This window comes from Oryzias latipes, chromosome 16 (genome assembly GCF_053564925.1).
Source record: "Oryzias latipes strain Hd-rR chromosome 16, Olatipes_Hd-rR_3.1".
Lineage (NCBI taxonomy): Eukaryota > Metazoa > Chordata > Actinopteri > Beloniformes > Adrianichthyidae > Oryzias > Oryzias latipes.
In genome coordinates this window covers 10,518,184-10,546,136 of record NC_136252.1, presented here as the reverse complement: position 1 = coordinate 10,546,136, position 27,953 = coordinate 10,518,184, and the positions used below count along the sequence as shown (strand labels likewise).

The 27,953-nt window shown below is 40.5% G+C and overlaps 2 protein-coding genes across 3 annotated transcripts; one reads left to right on the top strand and one right to left on the bottom strand.

Moving 5' to 3' along the window:
• The first annotated feature begins 283 nt into the window (after positions 1-283).
• cndp1 (carnosine dipeptidase 1) lies at positions 284-10,397 on the top strand. 2 transcript variants are annotated; one of them, XM_078933415.1, is made up of 12 exons: positions 284-353; positions 1,254-1,364; positions 2,079-2,222; positions 3,416-3,578; positions 4,270-4,358; positions 5,342-5,539; positions 5,631-5,715; positions 6,542-6,702; positions 7,503-7,667; positions 7,764-7,905; positions 9,370-9,517; positions 10,021-10,397. In XM_078933415.1, the coding sequence occupies exons 2-12, from the start codon at positions 1,254-1,256 to the stop codon at positions 10,097-10,099; spliced, it is 1,485 nt and encodes a 494-aa protein (XP_078789541.1). In that variant the 5' UTR covers positions 284-353; the 3' UTR covers positions 10,100-10,397. The 2 variants fall into 2 exon arrangements, with proteins under 2 accessions (XP_078789541.1, XP_004077693.1); XM_004077645.5 differs by lacking the exon at positions 284-353 and adding an exon at positions 933-1,072.
• On the bottom strand, positions 9,828-24,915 carry abhd5a (abhydrolase domain containing 5, lysophosphatidic acid acyltransferase a). The gene is made up of 8 exons (XM_004077644.5): positions 24,635-24,915; positions 22,845-22,925; positions 20,966-21,051; positions 19,654-20,029; positions 17,061-17,215; positions 16,879-16,990; positions 16,551-16,737; positions 9,828-12,335 (listed from the first exon to the last, which is right to left on the bottom strand). The coding sequence occupies exons 1-8, from the start codon at positions 24,658-24,660 to the stop codon at positions 12,246-12,248; spliced, it is 1,113 nt and encodes a 370-aa protein (XP_004077692.1). The 5' UTR covers positions 24,661-24,915; the 3' UTR covers positions 9,828-12,245.
• Positions 24,916-27,953: the final 3,038 nt, after the last annotated feature.

The window sequence follows — 27,953 nt, the reverse complement described above, 5'->3', positions numbered from 1 at the left end:
CAGCTGATTTCAAGAGAGCCTGTTGTCACCACTGCAACCCAGACTGCTCTCTCTCAACTGGGAAAAGTTCACCCCTTATAAAGGCTTAGCCCCTCCCACAGGCCAATTAACCAAACAATTCCTTAAAACAAATTACTGTAAGAATTATTAGCATAACTCAAAAATACAGATATTTAACAGGAAAAACAATAACAATTGAAATACAGAAACAGGTTTGAAACAAAATCAATTAGACAGAAAGGGGAACAAAGCAAAAAAAAAAAAAACATTCCGACATATGATGTCACTTTCTGTTTCCTGTGGCTGATGTGTTCATTGCTCTGGTTTATCTGTTGGTGGAGGAAAACTTTGAGGTGAGTGAGATTCTGTTTAAAACCAAGTGTGCACCCTTAGAATTAAACAACATGAAATGTGAATGATTTATGTCCCACAAAACTATAAACTGTTACTGGGCTGGGAGAAAAGAGAAGAAAAAAAACAATTGAGGATCATGTTCAAGCTCTGTCCTGCAACCTGTGACGCTACTTCATCACAATAACCTTCAGAACCTTTCTTTTCCAGAAGAGGTTAACAAGGTTAGGTTCCCAATCTGACTATCCACATTAAAGCACCTGGCATCTAAGGAAGGGAGAGCTACATTTAAGGGCAAAAAAAAAATGAATGTGTTTGGGTGTGTGGGTGTAGACGTGTACATGGTTAATACTACATATCCTAAAAACGTGATGATGTGGCCTCTTCAAATGCAAAGGGACATCCACCTCAGGAGGAGTACTAACAAGCGCTTTGCTAATTGGGTTTCCTGGAGATCGGATAACACTGATGAATGGCTTTTGAATGCTGCCGTTTTCCTTTGACCTTTCATACCTCCACATTCTTCGAGCATGCTGGGCAGATTAGTGTTATTCTCAATTATGTCAGCAAGAAAAGTGTACATTTAGCTGTCTTGGCAGCATGTTAGGAAACTTTTGGTCATGTGACCCTGGGGGTTAAGTAGACACGTGACATAGAAAAGGGCTATAAATCTTGTGCCCAGCTGAGGACATCACCACACTCAACCCCAACAAGGAAAAAGGTAAGACAGCAGAGATAATCTGGGATTTTGTTTTATGTTGCAGATAATACCAGGACAATTGAGTCTTTCTGTAAAATGTATGCCACATTTTAAAACAACAATTTACTTTGTCATAGTCTTACTGTGGTAAGATTTTGGCATCTGCAATGAGGACCCAAATCGTTGTCTTTCTTTTTCATAGATGAACATCGGAGCTTCCCTTTCAATCCTGTTGGTCCTTTCAACTGTCCATGCTTTCCAGTACAACCAGCTGGCCCAGTATGTTGATGAGCATCAAGAAGAATATGTGGAGGTACGGATGACCAGCTCAGCTTACAAGAAACCTCTTAAAACTTCTGTGAAATGTTGCTAAAAAAGCCAAATGCCAGCTGTTGTCGTCAAGCAGAAAGGAAGAAAAATGATTAAAGGTAATTTCTTTTTAGTGAGAACAAATTTGTCACTAGGGGAAACACTGCTATTGTACTTTTAGAGAGTCTCTGAGACATCTTACCATAGCAATAAATGTTTTTGGTCATGGTTGAAACAAAAAGCTCTCAGCAGGAGATTGTGCTTTGGAAACTAGCAGTGAAGTTGCCTCTCTGACTTTTATTCTTATTTCAGAATATATCCCAGTTAGGCTTTAACACACAGGTCAATTCTTTTCAGAGTTTTGTGGGTCTATTGAAGCATCAACCAACCCCCCAACAGCTCTTGTTGGTTAGGAATTAGCCTAAAGGAGGTGACCCTGTCTGCAGGTGGGAGGAGAAAACGCCTGACTCCACCGTTTAGCAGTTTGGAACCAGCTTAGAAATACAAAGCGTTCTGCTGTGCATAAATTGGGATCAAATAACCTTTAACATCATTTCAGTTGACGTTAAAAACATGTTTTCTAAACAAGCCCTTTGGGGCTTCCAGGTGGAGCGGTGAGGCCGTCGAGATGTGAAGCCTGATGGCAGCAGCAGAGGACACGCCCCCAGGCTTCTTCGTGGGATGGTTTCCTAATGGTTGTGTCATCTGTCTGTTTCAGGCTCTCAGGGACTGGGTTGCAGTTGAAAGTGACTCCAGCAACGTTCTACGAAGGCCTGAGCTTCACCGCATGATGGAGATGGTGGCTCAGAAGCTGCAACAGATGGGAGGCGCTGTAGAGTCCGTGGACGTTGGAGACCAAGAGGTCAGGAATGAAATGAATTTCAGCCGCTCAACCGGCCCTCTGGTCCACTTTTTGGAGCTGATGATCATCACTGTACCAAAAATATTTCATGATTTCAAAAGAAAAGTTTATCTGTTTAAGAAGGTGCAGAAAAAGTCATGTTTTTACAAGATAATACTCACAATCTAAGTTCAAAGCGGCTGTTAAGAAAACTCTAATGACCCAGCGTTCTAGCAGGAGAAAAAACACATCATCTACACACATCTCAAGAATGTACGTCTTAAAACCCCTCGCGCACTTTTAAGCTCTGATCTGTGTGGTTATGTGTGTGTATCATGCGATTGTGTGCGTTTTGATTTGTGTGCGTAGGAGCCGCTTTGAATTTGTAATTAGTTTAAGCTGCTGTCATTTCAAGTAATGAATAGGTGAACACGGCTGCACGGTGGTGCAGTGGTTGGCGCTCTTGCCTCACAGCAAGAAAGCCCCTGGTTCAAGTCCCGGCTGGGGGACCTGAAACAGAACTATGGGGGACCTTTCTGTGTGGAGTTTGTGTGTTCTCCCCGTGTATGCGCGGGGACCCCGGCTTCCTCCCACCGTCCAAAAACATGCTTCATAGGTTAATTGGTCACTCCAAAATGTCCATAGGTGTGAGTGTGCATGGGTGTGTGATATGTCTGACCCTGTGACAGACTGGCGATCTGTCCAGGGTGTCCCCTGCCTTTGTCCATAAGTGGCTTGGATAGGCTCCAGTAGCCCCGTGACCCCGAAAGGGACAAACAGAAGAAAATTAATGAATGAATGAACACACAGTTAAGCACAAAATGTATTGAACAAGTTACAAATCAGGTCTTGGGTAAATCCAAAGTACACACAAACAGGCAGACACAAGTTACAAATCAAGAACTACACACATCCAGTGAGTGTATCTACTCTCCAGAGTTTTTTGTCTGTTCCATCTCCCTCCCTTTAACACACATGAAAGTTCTTTGATTTTTGAACATCAAACACACATTTGGACAGAACAAGTAACATTTGTGACTTTGTTTAAAACAACAGACAGATGAATGTTTCAGTCTAACAACACACACAGCCCAACAAACAAATAGATGATTTGTGAAAAGCTTGTAATGATCGATATTTGTTGCTTGTGTTTGTTAATGAGAAGTGAAAGGGTGTAACTGTTTGGACCTTAAAACCCTTCCCCCTGTGTGCAGCTCCCGGACAGGCAGACGCTGGCGTTGCCTAAAGTGGTGACCGCTCGCTTTGGCAGTGATCCCAATAAGCACACACTGTGTGTCTATGGTCACGTGGACGTCCAGCCAGCAAAGCTGGAGGACGGCTGGGCAACCGAGCCCTTTAACCTGACAGAAATCAACGGTGAGCATCCAGAGCACAGAGCAAACGTTTTGAGCTTTGGTTGGGGCACAGGGCACACACAATTTGGCAGATTGTGTGCATGTCTACATCTTTTTTTGCTCAGAGATGAATTGCAAGTAAGTGAACTGTGAAACTTTTTAACTGATTAGAAAATGCTCTGGTCGGGCCAAAGTCTCCCTTCTCCGTTCCATTCCATTCCAAATGTCCAAATTTGTTTTCCTCGTCTGGGGAGGAATCTGGATCCAAACTGTGCGGCTGGATAGCTCCGATATTGATAGACATTTTTGTTGCACCGCTAATGTTAGGTTGGATGTGAGAGGGGCTGTTAGCTAGTGGGAGAGACTGTAAACAGAAGTGAATTTCTAATAAACGCTCTGCAGAAACTATATCCGAGAAAACGACACAGGTTTTTAGATGTTTTTTTTAAAACGTCACAATCCTCGTTAAAAGACCACTGGGAACGATTTGAAAATGAATCAGAAGATGATCTGAGTTCCAGCACCAACAAGATTCCAAATGTTTATATTTCTTCTGATGTGCACTAAAGAACTTGATCATGAACATAATTGACCCTTTTGCCAATACATCCTTGTTGTCCACATGTCTTTCTATGTATTCCATTACCTTGAACATAAATACACTGGGTCCTTGGAAATCTTTTATACCTGATTTAATGCGTTTGTATTTGCAGGAAATCTTTACGGACGGGGAGCCTCAGACAACAAGGCTCCTGTTTTAGCCTGGATGCACGCTGTGGAGGCTTACCAGAAACTGAGTATGGTGAGTCTGTCACACCATGAATGTGTGCTTCATCAGTGGTTCGCATATTCCTTCAGCAAGTGTAGCTGACCTGCAACCATACATGCTTTAAGTCTGTGTCACACAGCAGCTATGTTCCATTTTCAATGGATGAAGATTCGGTCTTTTGTGATTCACACGTGATCTACGTAATTCATACGTCTTTCCTGCGTCCGTCAATGTGTGCAGATGTCCATTGAAGGTTTCGGCCGACAAATCTTAACGTGAATACAGTTTTGATCTGTTCAAAAGTTTGTGTCGGTTGAGAACTAGACCGTTTATACGAGTTTTACGTCATTTTTACACAATTATAACGTAAATATTACAAAATCCTGCGTGATTATGGCGCGATGCATACACAAATTTGTGACTTTCCACAACCATTTTACGTATGTCTAACAGATTTTTGCACAACCGATATTTGATATTGTGTGCTTGGCGCACATATCACATTCAAATACACACAAATCACAATGAATTGTATATAAACAGCGTAGCAGGTCATGTTCTACATTGATTTGCATGTTCTTTGCATGGTTTATTCATACTTCTTCCGTGATTTTAAAGTGGTTCATTTGTGATAAATCTGTCAAGTTTCATATAAAAAACACAACTTTTCTCTTTTTCCACATATGTTCACGTATGAACAATTTTCATTCGTGCAATATGCGCAAAATGTATGTGTTGTTGCGCTGTGTGACACGACCTTTAAGAGTCGTTGCAATCTTGTGTTGGCTGTACCAGCCCTGCTTTTTAGCCTAATGAGGACATAGCTGATGTGAACACCTCAAACCAGAGTATGCAACTGATGTTTTTGTTTTGTGAAAAATCAACATTCACAAAATGAAACAGATTCACAATGTTTTTAATCAATCCTATGAGTCTCCGACTCATTATCCTTTAGCTTTCAAATCCAGAAGTTTCAGAAATTTAAGAAAGATAACGGCGTTCTTCCTGTTGACCAGGCGCTGCCAGTAAATGTGAAGTTTATCATCGAGGGCATGGAGGAGACCGGCTCAAATGGGCTGGAGGCCATGATCCTGGCCCAGAAAGACACTTTCTTCTCGGATGTGGACTACATCGTGGTCTCAGACTGTGGCTGGCTGAGTAGACGACCTGCCATCACATATGGGACTAGAGGCAACTGCTACTTCTTAGCAGAGGTATCTTTGATCCAGCAGAGGTCCAGACACGTCCTCCACTGAACGTGTGTGAAGATGCTCTAAGCAAATGTTTTCTTTGATATGTCCGTAGGTTCATGGACCTAAACAGGACCTGCATTCTGGGGTTTATGGAGGGACTGTGATTGAACCTATGACTGACCTTATTGGCATTCTCGGTGAGTCCAGTGCTTCACAACAACATCAGAAAAAACCCTTGTGTCTCTTTTTTTCATTAGCAGAACATAAAAAAAATATAATAAACTTTGTAAAACATTAAACAGAGGACAAGCATTCCATCTGTCTGCACACATCACACCACAAAAGAGCTGCTATGGAGAGAAAAAAATTGTGCAATGAGTGCAGGCTATAATTCATTAAAGGAAATGAATATTTTTGTCAATATTATATTAAATAAGCCTAGGTTACATGCCCATGTTATCTGTGCAGTCCATTCAGAAACCCCCGTTTCTCTAGTACAGTCAAAATTATGAGCTCATTTGTGCAGTTAGATGTTTCAAATGCCTTGAGTGTAATGGACTCCAAAGTCCTGGTTCTGATGGGCCGCTCCATTCTAACATTCACTGCTGTGGATTTTTTTAGAGGGAAGGTTCTGTGTAGCTGATCATGGTTCTCCGCTCCGTGCAGGTTCTGACACACCACGTCAAACCCGCTTGTTCATGTGGACGTGTAGAAGTGGACAGTGACGTTCACACGTTAAAACAGCAGACTGAATTAGACCTTTAACAAATTTAGGTTTATGAAATATTTTAAATAAAATTGGAATTAAATGGCTAAAATCTAGACGCCCACATAAAATCCTTTTTAAAGGTCTTCAGGGTCTCAGGTCAAAGGTCAACTCAGCCCCACCGACTGATTTATTTCTTTTTACATTGACTTTTACATTACGTCTTTACATTTACATGTTACACGTTTTTAAAAGTAATTACATTTTCAACATGCTTCTGGCTGATTGCTCTGAGACTCATGTGATCCATCATTCAGACACCCTCATCAGCCCCAGTGGGAAGATTCTGATTCCTGGGATACAGGAGGCTGTGGCTCCTCTGTCTGACGATGAATGGAGGATGTACCAGGACATAGAGTTTGATGTGGACGACTACAAGAACAAGATCGGGGTCAGCAAGCTCATGTACAGCAACAAGGTATTTAGTTTGTTTTACTAGGTTTTCATTCACAACAAACATATGTAGAAAAGAGCAGCTCAGGTTAAGGCCAAACCTGAATTCTCCACCGACACCTACAGCTTCTCCCTACCCCTCCAATTGTAGGGGCATTTTGGAGGGGTAGGGTAGGCCCAAATAGTTTTTTAAAGGGTTTTCTGCGGTACACTGTGCCACGGAGGAGAAGCACTTTTCTTCATGTGGGGGTGCTCTGATGCACAGAAGTTTATAATTTAAATGTAAGTTATGACTTTTTGTTTTAGCATGAACTTTTTAAAGTTATAAAACCAATTTTATTAAATGTATTTTCGAGCGCTACCAGCTCCGGGTTAGCTGACCACCGACTATTGATGATGTCATTGAGTGGGAGTAACTTGCGAATTCAAAGACACTATTTTTCCATAACTCTCCGTTTGGAGGGCTTTATGTAGGGGTAGGGGAAGAATTCGGATTCGGCCTAATAATAACCCAGTGGATTCCAATGCTTTCCTGTTTTAAGCTTTTTTTGTTGTTTTTTTTTCCTTTTCCCCTTTAACATTTTCATCAAATGCAGGAGAATTGTGTGGAATTAAATAAACCGGATTGGTTTCATTCTCAGTTTGAACCTCAGAAGGTTGCAGCTACCTGATAAAACTGATGAAACAGCACTTGTTGACTTTTCTGGGTTTTGGGGGTTGGCACCGGGCCCCTTCCTTGCTGACTGTCTCTCGGCGCTGAGCGGCTGATAAAGTTTGAAGATGTTACTAAAGGAACAGGTTTGTCCTTTCCTTACTGTTCTAAAGGTGGACTTGTTGGCCCACAAATGGCGCTACCCCACCGTCTCCATCCACGGGATTGAGGGGGCTTTCTCTGACCCCGGTACTAAAACCGTCATCCCCTCCAAAGTTTGTGCCAAGTTCTCAATAAGACAAGTTCCCAACATGGACCCCACTGTGGTTGAGAAAAAGGTAGCAGAAATGTCATTTCTATGTGTGGATACTTTTCTACTAGTGTGTTGCTTCTCTAGCTGCTTAGCCTTCATCATCTTCTTCTACATGCTCCAGGTGTCAGACCACCTTCATTCAGTGTTTTCCAAAAGACAAAGCCCCAATACCTTGAAAGTTTCGATGGTGATTGGGGCCAAACCGTGGCTGGCCGACATTCATCATCCTCTTTTTGAGGCCGGAAAAGCAGCCATCAAACGAGGTATGAGGCAGAAACATTCATGCCAGCATCACACCTTCTGCAATGGTTGTGAAAACACAGCGCAAGGGCTAAACAAAAATAATCACAATAAATAAGACACAGTAAAGAGTAAGCAGCTTTTTAGGATGAGTTGTTTCTATCGGGTACCGGTAATTTTATTGTAGTTACTGTTTAAAAGAGATATTAGATATTCTGTTTTGGAGAGATCACTGAATGGAATCTGTGGCACCTTTTAATGTGTGTAATGAGTACAAACAGGATTTAAAAGACTAAAAAACAACCTCAAGCATCAGACACTGAAGAGAAGATGCTGTACCGGTAGATGAAAACCATGGAAAACCGTAAGAACATTAGGAATAAACACGCTTTAATGATGGGTTCATTTGACAAATATGTGATCTCTAACAAAAGACGGGCAAGCAATTTTCTGATCACTGAAGACATTGTCTCCTCTTTTATCATTTTTCAAAGGCTTTCATGACAAGTGATGTAAGGACAATAGGCCTGAACTCTGTTTGGGATTTTTAGTTTTAGGAACTGAAATTATTGTGGATTTTTTTTTTCCTACATGAGGGAATCTGACATTTGTTGGCACACATCTGGAAGAGTGCGGAAAAGACTCCATCCAGTCGGTTATCACAGACGCTCAGTGTGCTTCCACAGAGCACAAGCTGCCTTCTTTATGTTGGTTCTGTGTGACAGAGCTGTGAACTGGTTTTTATCCATCAAAGTCATTTCAGTGCTGTGACATTCTGTATAAAATCCGAATTTTAAAAATGGGTAAAGAAGTTAATAAAAACAGTTGGTAATTCTGAGTCCAAAACACCTTTAACACACAAATCTTGGACATTCTATCTTACAGTTTATATTTGCACACTAGCATTGAACATACCGGTTTATTATGGCCCTTAGCAGTCATTTAATGTATTTTGTTATTCTTGCACTGAAATGCTTCAGTTTCATTGTACACTGGACAATGACAATAGTCATTTAAGTCCTTGCCAGGCTGGTCTAATATTACCCCCCCCCCTCCCTTAACTGCATTTTTCTTTTTACTTTTGTTCAAGAGGATTACCTGTAAAGAATGATGTTTTCTTTTTATTGATCATCATTTTAGGCTCCTTGGTAATCATCCATAGTTTGTTGTTTAGATAAACAACAATCATTGCACAAAAGCAGCTATAGGAAGAATCTGTCTCTCATAGTTCATCAATATTGTCACAACTGTCATAAAGCAGTCCTAATCAGTCCAGTCAAAGCAGGCAGATGCATATACTGACCAGATCTGAACTCTCCTCTCTTCATGCTTAAGACGTCTAAAACTGACTTGTTGTACACAAGAACTAAATATATGCAGCAATAAGGAATGTAGGGCCTCCAACTCAGAATGGACTCTTATTTTATTGGTAGAAAACCCAATAAATGTAAAATAACTAATCACACAAACATTTTTAAATTCTCCAGTTTTCAGCGTCGATCCTGATCTTATCCGTGAGGGTGGGACAATCCCTATTTCCAGAACTTTCCAGGATGTGACGGGGAAAAGCATTATTATGATGCCCATTGGAGGCTTCGATGATGGACTACACTCTCAGAATGAGAAAATGAGCAGGTTTGACCTTTCTGACCTTTTTTGCCGTCGTATGTTTACATCTGTTGACACGGTTAGCTACAGAAACGTCAGAGGGAAGTTGTAATCGTAGTGCTACTTTTCCAGAGGACACCTTACTTTTGTCTGAGTTTGAGTCTGTCTTGCATTAGATAATTTTTCAGAATCACATTGGTACGCTCTATAGTGGGGGTATCTTATCTGATCTAAATTCCAATCTAAATTCAAACATGAAGTATTGGAAAATGGGTACAGATGGTCCACAAACATCAATGTCAAACCAGCTTTGAAAAAATACTACAATGGAATTAGCTATTGTATCATGTACCTTTGTACATTTTGTGTGCTTTATTCATAAAGTCTTGAAGTACAGGCTCATATTTGTTACTGATAGAGATACAGTACAGCTGTTTATCCATTGTTGTCAAAGCAAATGTGCTTTTGTTTCCTTTATTGCTTTTTCCTGAGACATAAAGAACTAAAAGCCATTTTCTCTTCTCCTTCAGGTACAACTATATTGAGGGAACCAAATTATTCATTGCCTTTTTGAATGAACTGTCCCAGATTACAGAGGCTGCTGTGTGACTTGCTGTGAAAAAGCTCGATGTGTCTCCTTTAGGACCTTCTCCTCCAGGAAGTACTTACAGTTGTTGGTTCTCTGGCCTTTTTTTGGTTTTAGCACCGTTTCTTCACAATGTGCAGCATTTCAGTCTCACTGTGTTGCATCAGTCTTTTTGACTTTGCTCAATGATATTTTCTCCTACTTTTTTTTCATTGCTGGACTGAACTGTTAATCACATTATTGTTGCTTCCTTGAAACTCTACCATTTAAAATGCAATTCCTGCTTCAGCATCATAAAATAAAATAAAAATTGCCATACAATGTATTATTTTCTTCGGTAGAAAATGTCAGCTTTACAAGAATGGATTGTAGGAAATGACCACAGTTTAGGCAGAAATAATGAGGTGATACTTCATCAGTAAGGCAGTTGTAAAGTCTTGGTTTATAAAGTTTTTTCCTCGTGCAAATATTACTGCATAAAAAAGTAAATTTTGACATTAAAAGAAAAGTATAACTCGCCACAAGTACAACCCAATGCCTAAAGCGAGCAGACCAGGCTCTACTGGATGAGGCAAAGGATTTATGAGGCTCAGGTGGGAGCGCAGATCTGGAGCGTCAGGCAGAGTCTCTGATCATCGAGGCTCAGAAGCCACTGAGCAAAAACAGTCAGGGTTGAATTGTTCTGAGCCCGACAGGAGTCTTAAGAAACTCTTACAACATGGTGTAATCGTCCTTTCAGTACTCCTGATCCCCCGCAAATACTTAAGGCTTGAATCTATGGTCAAACACATGAGTTCATCCAGACTGGGCAGACAAATTCAACATCCAGAACCAGCTGGGAAGAGACGGGTCAGGAGAAAAACTCACAAGCTGGAGTCAGAGAAAGCGTCAGCTCATGCACAGGAAGTTGAACTAGAACCTGAGCTAGACTTGGGAACACTGAGTCTAGACAATCCGACAGACTGCCGCGAGTAAATTCCTAATAAAGCCATGGCAAAGGCGCTGCAGATGAAGTAAATAACTTGGTGTGCACTGTGGAACATGGAGGAGCTGAGCAGACATGAGACTGTGAAGGTATTCTGGGAGTCTCCTCCCTCACATTTTGTTCTTTCTGTAGTACACACTCACCTGAGCACAGGTGCACAAACAGAATATTTGAATGTGTGTAGAACTGGCATGCTGTGTTTATCTGTGAACAGGTCCTGCCCCTTTAATAAACATTTACCTTTGAACATTATAATGATAAACCTCCAACAACTTGTTGCCTCTTTCTATAATCCCACTCCTTCCTACGTGTTTCTTTCATGGTCCTCCAATCACTTGAACATCCTTTTTTTCTTTCTCGCACCCCTGACCCTCGTCCTCGTCTCTAATTTCCCCAATCTCCCTCTCTTTTCCGTCCGGTCCAAAATGAAATTCACACAAATATAAATAAATTTTAGCCTTAAATACAAAAGGAGTTTATACAAATATACACCTCGTGTGCCTGAAGCTACATAACCCCTATCTGTAAAAGTAACATCTGTACAGCACAAGAGGCCTTCAGCTAGTACCCGTTTGCTCAGCTGCTGGACAGGACTTATAAAAAATAATTGTTCAACAATTTGACAACACAAATTTGACACGAGTGTGACTGCAGCAGAACGCCCTTTGGCTCCAGTGTTACACACATTGGCTGTAAAACATGAAATTACTCTTGCTTCTTGGAATTTGTCACTTCTTTTAGAAAGCACCATCATCAAAGTGGCAAAAACTGCTCTCAAATTCCCAAGAAAATGAAAGTTCATTTTGATCAGACTTCTGTTAAACGCAGTTTTAAATGGGTTGGTTTGTTTTCTAATCCTTGCAATGGTGCTTCAAGCTTGAGTCACAGGTCCATGTTATTGAGAAGCAAAGTGAAACACATCAGTCATGCCCTGATAAAGAGTCATTAATGCCATAACCTCTGTTTCTGTTGCCAGATCTAGTTGTACAACTAAATCCTGCCTCATCAGCAGTGCAGGCAAAAAAAGGTTTTGTGAGATAGATTTTTGAGTTAATATAATTGTATATCATTTTAAGAGATCTTAAAAACATTACATTTGTTGAAGCTAAGGCTTATTTCTTCTCTTAATAGCTGATGAAATCATGCCATGATGCTGTACTCCTGTTCATAGTTGGCCTCCACTCTCAGTCCACTTTTTCACACACTTGCACAACGGTCTTGTTGAAGTCCTCTGGATGATCAGCAAAAACGTAGTGCCCAGCTCCACGGATAGTCTGTCAACAGAATGAGAAGAGTGTAAGGAAAAGGGCCCGACAGCAAAAGCAAGATGGCTTAAACACAGCTGGAGGGTGGCAGTCTGGAATCTGCCGAATAACAGACAACTTTGGGTACCTTGGAGATCCCCCTTTTACCTAATTATTGCTCTGCTGCCTTCCTGACACTCGGCTGTCACTGGACTGGACTGCAACTTCCAAATGTGCCCGGGCGGCCACTGACTGATGTATTTTTAAAAAAAAATACATCCGGTTGCTGTGAAATGTGGACTTTTTCTGAAAGCCTCAGAGTGTTAAATTACCTTCCGATTACAAATGTCGCTACAATGCCACCTGCCGATTTTACTAAAAAACTTAGTTGGAAAGGGAATGGGTAGCTGGTATTCAGCAAAAGTTAGAGGAACCAAACTCTGGTCCACATTTATTTATAAGTTTTAAGCTCAATTTGACAATAGATGTGAGGACCCCCTTGATCTATTTAGCATAAAGTCAACAACATATTTAAAATTAGGGCTTGATTGATAAAATCGATTAATATATCTAAATCAATCCAAGTTTAATAAATCAATAATCGATCCATAAAAGTAGAGATTGATCTTTTACACCTTTCCTTTTCCGGTGACCTAACGCATAACAGCAGCAATTCTGGAAATTATTGGTGATACCCAGGCCAGGGCTCGACATAGCCATTTGTCCGCTGGCCCGGTCCTGTTTTTCGAGCAGTGCGGACCACAAGACTTTACTTTTCACTTGTCCGCTCGGGCCACTAAACTATCTAACGGTTTATATATTCTTCACCTTTTTCAATAAAGTAAATTTTGCGAAAACGTGTAGATTTACCTCGTCTTCATAATTTAGTTTTTCTGCTAGTCCTGTGTTCAGACTTCAAGGGTTTCTATGGGAAACCTTTGATCACTTCTCCTTCTCTCCCGCCTGCGCGCGCTCGGCCTTCACTGCCGAGCACCACGCGGCACGCGCTCACTACTTTTTTTTTTCAAACTTTATTGAATGTAACAATTCAATACAAAACAATGTTAAACAGCAACAACGAAGGCACAAGCCAGTGGGTTATTATTACATTTGATTATAAATCCGACACCGTCACTGAAGAGACACTGAAGCATGTCAGAGATGTGGAAGACATGGCAGGAATAGATAGGAATATGTTAGATGGAGTAATGGGTATAATTAGTAGTATGGACAGAAAGATATTTAATGAATGCATTGAAGATGAAACTGTATGCACTAAGCTTTAAGCTGAATGTCAAAGAATCAAAGGCAACTCCAAATACCTGAATCTCAGACTCAAATGCAGTAAAATGTTAAACTACTTAATTTTGTTTTTCTGTACAACACTGTAAGCAGTAAGTATTTATAGTTAGCTGAATGATCTCAGTTAGACCTGCACAATATGAGGAAAACTCGCGATATGCGATATCAGAGATTAAAATTGCGATAACGATATAATTTGCGGTATATAAACAAACAGCAAAATAACCAAATAACCATTCCCAGTTTAAAAATTATACTCCAAATGACCCACGTTGACATAGGTTACAAACATCTAACATAACAGGGCTCCATCTGATTGGTCAACAATGTGAAGGCGTCCATCCGATTGGTCAAATGCATTAAGGGATTTATTTGATTCGTTAAATGGTTCAAGCTGCCATTAGATTGTTTTAACACATTTAAGGTTTATGATTTATTGCGATATTTGCCGTTAGAAGCACCATGAAAACTTCTGAACTAGTGTTACCTACTACAATGCAGTGCTCTCTTCAAAACATCTGAAACAGACTAGAGCAGATCTAAGTTTGATATGGTCTATTTTCAGTCATTGAAAAGTGTAGAAATAAGTGATGTCACCAGAATGCACCAAATTGCACCATATTAAAAGTTTCCGGGGGGGCATGCCCCCGGATCCCCCTAAAGTTGCCAGCACCTGCGGAGCGGCGGGTCCCGCTATGCGCGGTGTCGGGCCAGTAACTTTCAGGCAGGGCCAGTAAGTTTCAAAAACTACTGGCCCTGTGGGCCAGTGCAAATTTCTGGGCTATGTCAACCCCTGCAGGCCTAAAAACATCTGACAGAATTTACTGAGAAGGACAATGAAAATAGATGACAGCCAACATAAAGAGCTCCCAGAAAGTTTTCTACAAACTTGGACTAGTCCAAACTCAGCAGCCTCTATCACAACAAGAACTACATCTGTTCTGTAGCAACTGCACCGGCTCCAAACCACATGGCATTCCGATTTTACTCTTGACCTTCATGGTCATTCACAGTCGCCCTCTCTGAAGTCCTCCATGTCGCTGTATCAGCCTGTATTCTCAGACCCTCCACATCTGTCCATCTCACTATCCCATCTGTACATTTCATAAAAATGGAGGGGGAGGGGCACTCAGCCCCCCACCCCTGCCCTGCATCCACAATATCAGTTCATTTTCACTATTTAAAACTAAACTTAAAGCTGTTAAAGCGTGTTTACTCTCTGTGAGTCACAGTTGTATGACAATTGTCTGAGTTTTTCTTTTTTTGTGTAACTACCGTATTTTCCGGACTATAAGTCGCCCTTTTTTTTCATAGTTTGGCAAGGGGTGCGACTTATACTCCGCAGCGACTTATATTAGAAATAAATTGAAATAAATACATTGTTAACCCTCCTGTTATGTTCATTTGTGAGGAACAGAGATGATGTTTCTGGGTCAATTTGTTGTATGAGGTATGTTAAGTGTTAAGAGGATGTTAAGTGACTCAGAGAATCAGCAAACATTTTTTTACAGTAAGATCTTGAAGGCTAACAACATAATATTCTATTTTCCAATGATTTCATAGATTCAGAAATGCAATAAAAGTGAAAACTGTTTCTACAAATACAGGATGAAAACAGAGTAATAGTTAGCCAATGATCCTTCATGAAAGGAATAAATAAATAAGTTTGATAAAAAATTACTGTGAAATAATTAGATAAACAGTCTGCTATGATTGTATCATATAAGGTTGTGAAAGTTAAAATGCGACTTATAGTCCAGTGCGACTTATCTGTGTTTTTTTCTACTTTATAATGCATTTTTGGGCTGGTGCGACTTATACTCCGGTGCGACTTATAGTCCGGAAAATACGGTATTTTAACAGTACGGTGTTTGAAAGGCCCATTTTAAATAACGTTTATCATTAATGGAGTCTTGTCCAAACATTAGGACACGTTTTTCTTGTGTAACGCTGCCATGCTTTTGCCCTCTGACATGCTGACCCTGCGTGGGAGTTGCCAGTTCAGGCTAGGAGCTTTTGGCTGACCTGGGGGTATGTTGGTGGAGTACTAAGCTAACCACTGATGCCAAGGTGGAGCCAATTACTTAGTTTATCATTATATATGGGTCATGCATTCATTCACCCCCTGTGATTATTGTGCTGCACCTTTCACCAACCAGCGGATGTTGCGGAGGATTTTGTGGTTCAGCATGGTGGGTATGGACCTTTACTTTTCCTGAAGTGTTTCATTCATGTGTTGTTCTTAATGAGGCAGAAGATCCAGTTTAGTGACAGTTTAGTGACCTATTGACCTGAATAGATTTGGCCCTGGTTTTCTCTCAGTCATTTGCTTTAGCCGACTCAGCAAGTTTATATTTTGCTTCAGTGAGGTGGGAGTGGAGGAAAAGGTTAAAGAAAATCTCAGTAAAGGTCTTTTTTTTTTTAAACTCCCAGTTCTCCTGTCTTTGCATACTCATTTTTGGAAGTCTGGGTCTCACCCCCCCCCTCCTACCTACCAACCAACCATCCACACACTGCTTCCCCAAGTATAAAGCGTAACCCATAATATTTGCTAGATTTATATTTTTTATTCATCTGCTCTAATTATTGACATGATTTACAAATAACTTTCTATTAACCTTTAACAAAAGAGTGCAAAATGTATATTAGGCTTACAGAAATAGTCTTTTAAGCCAACTCCAGTCAAATTCGTTGGTCAACAACATTTTTCTTATTCCAATTATTGTTAGTTTAGTATTCTAAAGTGTCTTAGTTCCCAGAAAGTTATCCATGTCTTTATCTGCCAGTCCATCCCACACTGGCGAATACTGGGCATGTAACAGCATGTGACTGTGGACTGACGTTTAATTCATGCTTTGAATAAAAGTATGTTTGCGTCCATTTTTTTATTGAATCACTCTGAGGGTACATAAGCCACGAAGCACACAGTTTCAGTGAACTTACAATCATATCGACATTAGAGTGTGGCCTCCTCTCTCTGAGGCTGTCGGCTGAGATGCTGTCGATGCTTGAGCGTGAGCCGTAGATTATGGTCATGGGGATGTGGGGCTGCAGCTGCTCCATCCTTTGAAGCATCGGCCTCTGTGCCCAGCCACCTGTATCAGTCATATTCTTAAAAGCCGTTTCTCCACTAGAAACAGAAAAGGAGTTTATTACTAACGGAGGACACATTTTCAGCTAAAATCCAGTCTCCACAGCAGAAGCCCATAGATAATTTACCTTTATAGATTTTTATCAGAACAAACACAAACCAAAGCTGAGAGGGATGTACCTAGGGAACTGCACGTTCAGGTGGTAAATGTACTCTGACACGGTGTTATCTTTGAACATCGACGAAAACTTCCTCTTGAAGTCTGGCCTCAGGGTTTGGACCAAAACGGGACCTGGGTGGGCCACAAATAAAAGCTGTGATGATTAGAAAATAACCATCATGCTTTCTGCATCATTTCTTACCCAGTGGTCCCACCAGTCGCAAGCCAGCCAGGGGGTTAAAGGGGCGGAAAACGGCACCGAGGGCTTTTATCCACACTGGGATTGGCCGGTCGATCTTTGGAGAGCCCTGACTCTCAGAGAAACCCCAGGGCTCCAACAAAATGATATGTTTGACCCTGAAGAAAATTGGGCAAAACCGCTGATGAAAAGATTCCAGAATCTATAGGTTAAATTACCCCATATCATTTAAGGCTACGATGCAGAACAGTGGCTCTGACTATTCATTCATTTATTTTAAAACATGTCCTTCCAGCAGCAGAGCGAACAGATCAGAGCTGAAGACCTCATGTGTTGGACAGATTTTACTGTTACTACAGTATATACTTGTATAAACTCCTTCAGGGCCGCCCTTTTGACTAGTTGTTCAAAAGGGCGGGGTTTTGAAGAAACTCTGCTTTCTTCAATCCAAAATCACTGCAACAGTCTAGAATGATGTAGAACAGGGGTCCCCCACCACCTAACGCTAATTTCCATTTTGGTTTTATTTTCTTATGCTGAATATAGTTTTATTTTGGAAAACTACCGGACATCCGTCTATCTTGACACCTCATGTGACTTAGAGGCAGCTGCTCGGACCGCTAAGTTACAGACCAAACCAGAAGTCTTCCTTGAAAAACATATTTACAGTTGTTCCCACGAACCAGAAGCTGTTCTGCCTGCTACGCCGCGACTGGTTTTTGAATATTTCACAAATGCTGATAATAAAGTAGCACTCTGTGCGTTGACGTTTATCGTTATATTTAAGAAATACCAGTTTTACGATGGTTGCTATATTCATCCATCACACATTAAAAGTTGGTCAAAGCTAAAGTTAGCATCCGGTTGTTAGCATCCACTTTGACGTCTTCATCTTCATCACAAAGTCTAAGTTTAAACCAGCCGCAAACATTTTACATAGAATTAAGATTAAATCAAAGAGTTGTCAATCATTTGTATTGATTTGTGGAAACTTGTGAATGTTCCTCCAGCATGGGTGAATTAGGCAGGCAGCTGGCATGCTTCTTTGTGTTGAAAAAAATACACAATGAATCAGGATTTATGTAAAAAAGAAAATAGGATAAATCTTTTTGCTCCAAAAGATGTGAGACTGAGTTGAGTTCTCAGTCTTATAATGGTAATCTATGGAAAAAAAACTGTAATGTTGCTTTTATTGAATTATTTACAAATCAGAAAAAACTTCTACCATTCACCAACTTTGTTTCATAAAATATTCGTCTGTAAAATAAAATCTAAAAACATTTTCAGATTTTTTTTTAACTAAAGTTCTTGCACGTGTACTGTGGTAGCATTTTAATTTGAAAAATAGATTTTTCAGATACCGGAAGCCTAAAAATATAAAAGCAAACTTTGGCCCTGTTTGGACCGGTCCGTGAAAAGCTTGCATGACTTTAACCCGGTCCGTCACCCCAAAAAGGTTGGAGACTAATGCTGCAGAGGGCCTCCATCTGGATGGAGATGCAAACTTCCTCTTCCAGCAGGACCTGGGCCCTGCCCAGACTATTGAAGTACTGACAATGGACGTATCATTTTTAACATACTTTTTTTTATATTCATTTGATGTAATCATAATCTCTGTCTTTGTCTATCTGCAAAAACTGAGAAGTAAATGAAGATTTCTCCAGAGTTTTCTAATTTTCTGAAAACCTGTTTTTTAGGGTTTTAAGAGCTGGAACCACAATTTATGTAAAAAAATAAACAAAAAATACTTCGGTACTGGTCTTCTTCTGATTGGTCCAAATTAATGCTTTTTTTAGTTTGTTTGTTAGGCTAAACTTTGTGTATATTAATATTATTTGTACTTGTTTTGTTACTGTCAGGTGTGGATTTAAGTTTAAAGGGGGCGGAGCCTGTCCACGCACACACACACATTCAAATGTTACAAACATACCTGATGGCTCCAAACATCTTCATATAACAACATATCAACATGTACAAAATATAACAACAGTTCACACACACACATACTTATGCATACACACTACCACATGTAAAGCATTTCATTCAGGCATGCATGCTATTGGTCCAAGAAAAGATTATGTTTGTTTGTTTTACAAATAAAAGTTAAAAACTTTGCTTTAAAAAATGTAATCAGAATGGTGCTGAAAGTTGTACAGGGAGGAAATAAAAAACAACAATAAAAGGAGTTTTACTCTAGGATCAAATATTTGACATTCCTTATCCAAAAAATGTAATAGATTACATAAAAGCTATTTGAAGCCATCTGGCGTCAGCCAACAAAATGTGACATAATCTCAAAACCACAAGTGTCCGCTAGACAGCACAGCACAGATTAAATGTCATAGTTTAAAGAAAATCTGCTACAGTGTAATGTTGACTACAAAGGGAGAAGATTGAATGTCAAAGTTAGCAGCATTTTATGCTCTTACACATGTCGACTTTGGCCAGTAACTATATGGATGCATGCCACCTCCTCCAGGATAAACAAATCTCACTCACATACCAGTAACACGGAAATGAGACGGACGTGTAAAACTATCAGTTAGGAATACGCGGTTACTGCTGTTGGGCAGAATGAAATGTAGTCAGACCTCACCTGTCCGGATGCTTGATAGAATATGACACAGCCAAGTATCCTCCAAGGTTGTGTCCAAGCAATATCATGCTCTCCAGACCCATTTTGTCCCTCCATTGCTCAATAGAATCCACAAATTGGTCCTCTGCAGCTTCAGGCTGTGTGGAGAACTCAGGTCTGCTGCTTTGACCGAAGCCCAGCAGGTCCAAAGCAAAAACAGGCCGACATGCCGACAAAGCGTCTAAGTTCTGAGCCCAAAGTCCCACTCCACCTCCAAAGCCATGCAGCAGAACCATGGGGGTTTTATCCTTAACAGCATCGCTGACTAGACTGAGGGTCCAGAGCTGGTCGCCATTGGACATGCAGATGAATTGTTTTGTTAGAGAAGTGTTTACACCTGTGGGGAAAAAGGTATACGGGTTTTAGTTTTTGAAAGACGCTTCAGATTGGATTCATCCGCTTCCTCTTCAACAACACAAAAAAGATTACCAGATCTTGGGAAACATTGGAGTACATGAAATGCAGCCTTTCATTCACCAAGACAAAATCAAACCAGGACATAACTAACTTCTTTAACTGACTGAATCTGCTGTAACCTTTGCTAACGGTAAGGTAGGTATGAAAAATAGAAAGGGGAGGTTCAATTGTTTTTAAAGAGATGGGCACATCTAACTGTGGGCACATTTCTATGAATGGACTACTGTGTAACAAAGACATTAGGAGTCATTTTCTTCCAGTACTTTACTAAGGTAACTAATCTTTACTGCACAGTATCCAGGATGCAGAGTCTGCACCCTCAGACCCTCACCATGACTTGATACCTCATCTTAACCATCCTTCCTTCTCTGCCACCATCTGACTGCACCCTGCCTGTGAGCTGCAACACCAGCAAAAGGAAGTGGGATAGGCCTGCACAATATAACGCAAATTTATCGTTATCGCAAGATCAAGCTGTGCAATATGCATATCGCAAAACACAGCAAAAATTGCAATAAATGGTAACCTTAAATGTGCTAAAACAATCTTATGGCAGCTTAAATTATTTAACGAATCAAATAAATCCCTTTATGCATTTGACCAATCGGATAGACTCTTTAGCGTTGTTGACCAATCAGATGGAGCCCTTTTATGTTAGATGTTCCATCCTATGTCAACGAGGGTCATTTGGAGTACAATTCTTAAACTGTTGCAATAAAATGGGAATGATATTTTTGGTTGTTTCGCTATTTGTTCATATACCGCAAATGATATCGTTATCGCAATATTAATCCCTCATATCGCATATCGCAAGTTTTCTTCATATCGTGCAGCCCTAAAGTGGGATAAACTTTACATCGCAGCATCTTTTCCTCTGCAGCCTGCAGCAGCTTATGGGATGTCGGGCACCATGAGGGCAGCCAGGCAGGGATCCAAAACCACCTGAAAAACCATGCAAAAGATTATGCCATAAGATTTACTTCAAATCTTTAAAATTGCACATTGAGCACTAGGTGCCCTTTGGTGGAAAGGTGATAAGAAGAGCATAAGAAGAAGATCTGCAAGAAGAGGTGTTCAAAAAATCATCCAATTTTAAGTACACTTACAAGCCCTTAACACTGGAGCTTTCGCGGACGACACAAAGTAGAACACGCTCTTCAAACTACCATAACTTTTGATTGTTTATGCAATTCAACGAAATACTGAAGCACAGAAAAAGCAGCAAACTGTTGCATATCAGCGCAAAGCTGCTTTTCTCCACGTCAGAATCTGTAGGAATTGCATTGCAATGCAGTTGCTTTGTAGTAATCCTGATTGTGGGTTTTGATGCATCCAATCACTACACATTCTTGGCATTTAACCTTAAGTTATAGAATTCCAACAGAACCTTATTTTTGCATCTTTTTCGCTGTGTTTCAATTGCAAATTTTTCATGTAGGTGCTCTGATTCCCCAGTACCTGACATGGACATTGTTTGACACACTGTAAAGGAGACCTTCATAAACTCAACATTTTAAATCAGAGACATGTGTCCATGGACGTGGATGTGTCCATTGTGCTTCGTGATCACAGACATCAAAGATCAGCATGTGTCAGCATATATCAGCAGAAAGTCATGATGTCAGTTCAATCTGGTTTCAGAATTTGATTCCAGGTGTTTCTGTCCTTCACACTCAGGTCTGCTTACCTCCAGCCTTCACCCTCTTTACTCTAGAACTTCTTCTCACTAATAGCTTTTTTAAAGTGTTCAATACAACAACAGCGTGTCTGCAGGATTAAGTCGAAAAGAATCAATATTTTCTTAGAAAAAATGAACCTATCAGATTGGTACTGGTAAGCAGAAAATAACAACAACAAAGCTCTCTGGGTTGAGCAGCCTGCAGTAAGATGCGGGGTTAGGGGTTAAATGTCATTCTGTCTGTGAACAAGACACCAAACCCCACATTACCCTCAATTGTAAAGAAAAAGTGATGTCTGATCAAAGCATCTGCAAAATGCCATGTAGTAAAATTTAGACAGTCATCCTTTACTTGATTTTTTTGATCAAGAATGGCTTGATTGAATATACATTTCTGTAATTGCATGTTGACTGCAGCCCCTTCCAGACAGCTTTTACAAAAAAGGTGGACGGAAGTTTGTGTTTGTAGCACAATTCAGCAAGAAGTCCTGACAAATAAAAGAGCTAGCCTTGACTGTACTGTATGTGAGAACTGGAGTGAACGAGTGTGACGTCATCCATAGAAAATGGTTTACTTTGGGCTCCAAACAAATGAAGTCAATTCAGTCGCCATTTTTTTCTCGATATGGACATCGCTATGTTGGAGCCAGACAATGTCAGTAATGGCCTAAGTCAGCCTTTCTACAGCAACAACTCTCGCCAGTCAGGAGTATTGAGGCACCTGATTGGTCGGTTTATAACTTGAAAAACCTGCAGAGACAGAATGGTTATTCTCACCAATACAATGACTGAGTAAGAGCTGTCTATTTCTCAATAAAAGTCTATGGGATGTTGGCTTTTTGGAGCCAGCAGGTGCTTCCTGTTTGGAATGTGATGGGGGGAGGGGTCACACAGTCCAGTTCTTATATTCAGTCAATGGTTTTAAGCAGGGGCAGGACCTGCAGTTCTAGAGAAAACCACATTTAGCTGAGGCGGACCTTCACAGAGCCTCACGTTTAGCCCTTCAGACAAAAGAGAATGTGTGTGTCGGTGTAAAGCGCTCCCGAAGGAACCTTACCCCACAGTCCAGCTCATGTAGCTCCGTATGCTGCTGGCCAGACTGCGAACACCAGGCACAGACAGGAGTCTCTGCACCATCCTGAAGGCAAAGAGCAAAAGAGATAACACGCTGAAGAAAGTGATTAAAGAAACACTAAAACAGGTGCTGACAGACGAGAGCCCGCTGCACTCCTAGCTGAACATTTTAATTGTTACATTGTTAAAATAGCTGAAAAATTGTAGGAGTTGAGCTGCAAAAAATGGCGGAAGATACTATAATGACAAAAGAGAAACAGGAAAAAACAACCAATAAAGTTTTGAACTTTAAGAGTTTAAACAAGAGATAAAAATGTGATAATGTTCATGTCAAAACATTGTCAGAGAAAAGTGTAGAAAATGGGTAATAAGGGTTTTCACATCCTTAAAACATCTGTAATTCTACTTTGCGGATTACACCTTATTTTGAGAATGTAACCCCCCGATATAAATGACAAAACACAGTACTAGCCAAAAGTGATTGCTGCAGCAGACAGCTAGGCACACCCTCCAATGGTTACACTTTTCTGTTGGCCTCCAAACTGACCCTTGCCTCTCATCAGAGAAAAAGAAAGTTATGTGGCCCTCAGAAGAAAAAGTGGGACCCCTGGTTTAGACTTGAGGAAAAAGCCTCCACCTGTTGCTCTGCAGAGTTTCTGTCCAGCTCGCCAAGATCATGAGTACTGTCAGCTCTATGAGCACTAAACCAGGTTTGACCTGTAGTCCAGTGATCACCATGTTATTCGTCTCTGAGTGTTCTTCCAAGTCGTGCACTCGTCTCTTGATCATTTAAATCTTGTTGTCTGGTTATTTATTTTGGGCTTGAAGTCTCCTTATTCCTTCCGTTAGCTCCTAAACTCGTACATTAAGCTCCAGGAGCCGTTTTAGCTGGATCTTGACTGCAAATATGCATCCAACCCTTCCGCTCCAGACTTACCTTTATTCAGCATCTACGTGAAATTATTGACATTCATTTTTTTTCATATTGGTAAATAAATCCGGGCGCCATTAAAAGGTTAATGATTGTCAAACCCTCAGTCTTAGAGTTCCTTTTTTTTAATGTCTTTCTTTGCGAGCATGAAGGTACGTCATCTTGGCGCTCATTGATGCATCTCTTACAGGTGTGTTCCTGCTTTTGTTTTTCAATGCACTTTTGGTAACTTTTATGCGCACAAACGTTGTAGCTGCAAGTTCTGGACTAAGGTTTGAACATACAGATGTTTTCCTCTGTGGGGAACTCAGAGGGAAACTTTACATTTCTGATGAAACAGCTTTTGTACACTTTCAGGAAGTTGGGGAAAATGCACATAACACACATAACTTATGTCTGCATGCTCACTTTATGCTCAGTCAACCTGCTACACTGCAAAAACTATTCAGTCAGCCTTCAAAAATGAAAGGACGGGTTTTTCCGTCACTTCCTGGCCACAGGTTTGTGATCAGTTCAGATGACTTCTTGGGACTTTGTCAAAAAAGCCACTCCCAGGACTGCTGGACTGCATTTGCAATATAACTGCATAAAAGGATGAAACCCCACTCTCCTAAAATGTCACTTGGAATGTCTGAGCGGGACTTCTGTCATTCCTGTCTCTTTAGCATCAACAGAGCATTAGTGTCAGGGAGGAACCACTAACTCCAGATATATAGATAGTATATTACATAAACTACAAGTATACTGTCGCCGTACTAGGTATAGTACACTTTGGCAGATTACTTTTTGCTACAGGAAGAAAAGAACTTCAGATATAAGATCACAGGAAAAGGAAAGTCTACCTTTCTGGTGCTGAGGATGACTCCATGGTTTCAAGTTCAACGTTAAAAGTTGGTGTTTCATGTAGGCCTACATGAGATCAAAGTCCCGCGTTTTACAGCTGCTATAGTGTTGATTCTTATCGACTTGAACTGTTACGTCACAACATCAAACGCAGGAGCCGGCTTTCGTTTCGTTTGTGTTGGAAACGCAACCTGTGAATGTTCACGCAAGTCTCATCGACGAAGGGGGATGAGTGTGTTTTGACAGGTCTGACCGCTGCTCGCTGTCACTGCGCATGCGCAATGGTACCCACAAGCGCTGCCCATGTGACTTCCGACGCGATGACGCAACCAGACACAAGCTTTGTTTTTCCGGTTTGCTGACCTTCAAGTTAATTTAAAAAATGTTCCAATATTCACATTAGAAATGAAATAGAAGGTCTTTGTGAATAATATGTGTATTTTTACACGTACTGCTGGGGTCCTTCCTTAAACATGTGTCATCTCAAATAAATTGAGAAAGTGAGATTGAAACAAAAAAATCCAAACTATTTCTTTTATAAATCTAGCATTAACCTTTTATACATCTCTGAAGTCATCAATATGGCAACTGCTTGAATAAAGTTTATTTTAAGTTTTTTTTTAAAAGTATCTCAAACAAGATCAAACAAGGCATTGCACTGGAATGCAAGGATGATACTTTTTATTGGGATGAAAACAATGCAAAGACAAATTTACTGATCCACCTCTATGGTTTAAAGAGAGTATGTTGATTTTTTTTATCACTTCATTACCTATAAAGTTACATGACTTCCCTTATCAAAAAGTAGACTAGGTAACTGTACTACAGTATAATTATTCTATACTAAAAAGGCAGTATACTTGTAGTTTCTTTTTTATAAAGTATCTATTGTAAACTTAAAATGTTGCAATTTAGTCTAAAGTATTCAATATACTTCCTACACAACAAGGTATAGAATACTTGCTATACTTATATGTAAACTCAAGTATTTGTCATGACTTGAAGGATTGACAGACCCAGACGCTGAAACCCAGAGTGAGGACGAAGATAGGTGAAAGGTAAGAAATTAGTTTTATTTTCCTTCCAGGAAAGTTGCTGTGGCTTGGTGGGCAGCTGGAGAGGAAAGCGGCTTGTGGCGTGGCTGGAGGTAAAAGCGCCACTTGGCAAAGCTTGAGGGTTCCACCGGACTGCTGGAGAACTCGAGCTGACATCCACACTGGGGCCTCTTGGAGGCTGGAATCCTGAGACAGAGAGGCAGGTTAAGCACAAGGCCAGATTTGAACAAGGAACCATGAACTACACTTGAGACCAGGTACAGTCACCATAGAGAGTAACGAACTGGCATTGGCTAATGGGTCTGGATCTCCTTAAGAGCAGAGCAGGTGATGAGGTGAATTGGTCCCAGCTGGTGGAGTCAGGAGCAGAGCAGGAGGGGGAGGGGGAGGAGACTGACAGGCACCATAACAGTATTCTTAATAAAACAAACTTCAAGTGTACTTTTTGCAAATGGTTTGACTTGACCTCTTTGAACAAGAACAGATTTACACTGAACTCCTTTTTTATGATGTTCCATTTGTGCCAAAAATATGAAAATATGTTTTTGCGTCCACTGTCTATGTTTTGGGTCCATTGTCTATGTCTATTAAACAAGTTCATTGAACATTGGTTCATGTCGATGTACTACTGAACACAAACTCCAGGTCTAACACGAAATTTTGTGTTTAGATATTTTCTCCTCTCTTTTAAGATATATATCTATGACCTGTAAAATGATCTTAAGGTTTGTTTCCATTTTCTGCTGTTTTCTTCTCTCTCTTTGATAGGTTGTGTGATACTTGGTCATTTGACCTTGTCCATGGACATCTTGGGACAAAATTCTACTTCAACCCAAGCTTTTGTTCAGAGAGGGTGAAGTCTGCTTCTGTGCTGTAGAGACTCTTTCCTTGCCTCCTGGACATTTGCTGGAATACCTCCTGGAACTATGTTTTTCCATCTTTGACTGTCATTCCTGATGTGATGGACTGGACAGTGGATGTAGACAACTTACTTGGTTTTGTGGGAGTTGGTAAATTGGAGAAGATGGCTCAGAATATGTTAAAGTCAGAAAACTTCAGTCTCTGGAGGATGTGAAAGCATCAAGGTGCTTTGAGGCTTCTGGCTTAGACTGTACTCTGACATGATGCTCCAGTGTCCTGTTGAGAAACGTCCAGCTGATCTCCAGTGAAGAATTGTCATAACTACAGACAAATACAAAGCACAATTTGTTTAAACAGACATCTGAAACTCCTGCACTGGTTGTTATGTGCTAGTGGTTTGTTTGCAGTTCTTGATCATTGTTATGGCAGACTAAGGAACGTGTTTTCCTCCCCTCTTTTTGTTTTATGGTCCAAAGCATTCTGTGTGAAATAATACATGTCCACACGCTTCTTAATGTTGCTGTAGCAACAGCTAAACTTGCCGTCTGGTCGACAAGGAAGAATCGTTTACTGTCTGTGGGTTACGTGGATGTTCTCTTCATCTTTTATGTTCTACTTAAAAGTTGTTTACAGGTTGAATTTGCTTATTTCAAAATGATTGGTGACATTCAAACATGTGTATGGACTCCAGAAGGTGTTTTTTGTAACCTTGGGGAAGCAAAAACATTGAGTTTCATTTATGATTGCTTGGTTGCTGTTTACTGGGTTTTAGCCTAGTTTTAATCACCCCCCCCCCCCCCCCCAATCTTTCTCTCCAATAAATTGTAATTTATTTTAATGTGAAGTAAGTCATCTGTTACTGTAATTGAATAATAAAAGACTTTGAAAATGAATAATTATTTCTTTCTCATTATGTTTCTGCCATTCACCTAGTAAATGATGCCCCCCCCCCCCCCCCTTTAAAAAAAGTTCAAACTTTTTACTCTAGCTCTTTCAAAAAATAATAAAAACAATATTAATTATACTTTTTCAGGCATGAAGCTCCATCCATCTATCCCCTGAACTCGCTCAATCCCTTCTGGGTAATAAGGTTACTGGAACCTTTACTGTCGGTTAAAGGCGGGGTTCACCCTGGATGGTTTGTCAGTCTGTGTGTCGCAGGGCCACACAAAGACATACAGTCACACACATTCACATTTACACCTAGAGACAGTTTATTTGACCTATGATGCCCATTTTTGGACTGTGGGACGAAGCCAGAGTTCTTATAGAAAACCCACACATGCACAAGTTGAACATGCAAACTCCACACAGAAAGGATCCAGATGGGATTTGAACCAGGGTTTTATTCTGCGACAGTTCTAAGGGTTAGGGTTACCAGCCTCACCAGTGTCTTTATAAG

What these genes read in the sequence shown, in the direction of transcription:
- cndp1 (XM_078933415.1), top strand. Translation starts at nt 1,254, where the DNA reads ATGAACATCGGAGCTTCCCTTTCAATCCTGTTGGTCCTTTCAACTGTC. An exon ending in CTTACCAGAAACTGAGTATG is followed by an intron (nt 4,359 to 5,341) that starts GTGAGTCTGTCA and finishes CCTGTTGACCAG; the next exon opens with GCGCTGCCAGTAAATGTGAA. An exon ending in CAGAATGAGAAAATGAGCAG is followed by an intron (nt 9,518 to 10,020) that starts GTTTGACCTTTC and finishes CTTCTCCTTCAG; the next exon opens with GTACAACTATATTGAGGGAA.
- abhd5a (XM_004077644.5), bottom strand. Translation starts at nt 24,660, where the DNA reads ATGGAGTCATCCTCAGCACCAGAAAG. An exon ending in TCATCCTCAGCACCAGAAAG is followed by an intron (nt 22,926 to 24,634) that starts GTAGACTTTCCT and finishes CTTTGCCTTCAG; the next exon opens with GATGGTGCAGAGACTCCTGT. An exon ending in ACTCTAATGTCGATATGATT is followed by an intron (nt 12,336 to 16,550) that starts GTAAGTTCACTG and finishes TTCTGTTGACAG; the next exon opens with ACTATCCGTGGAGCTGGGCA.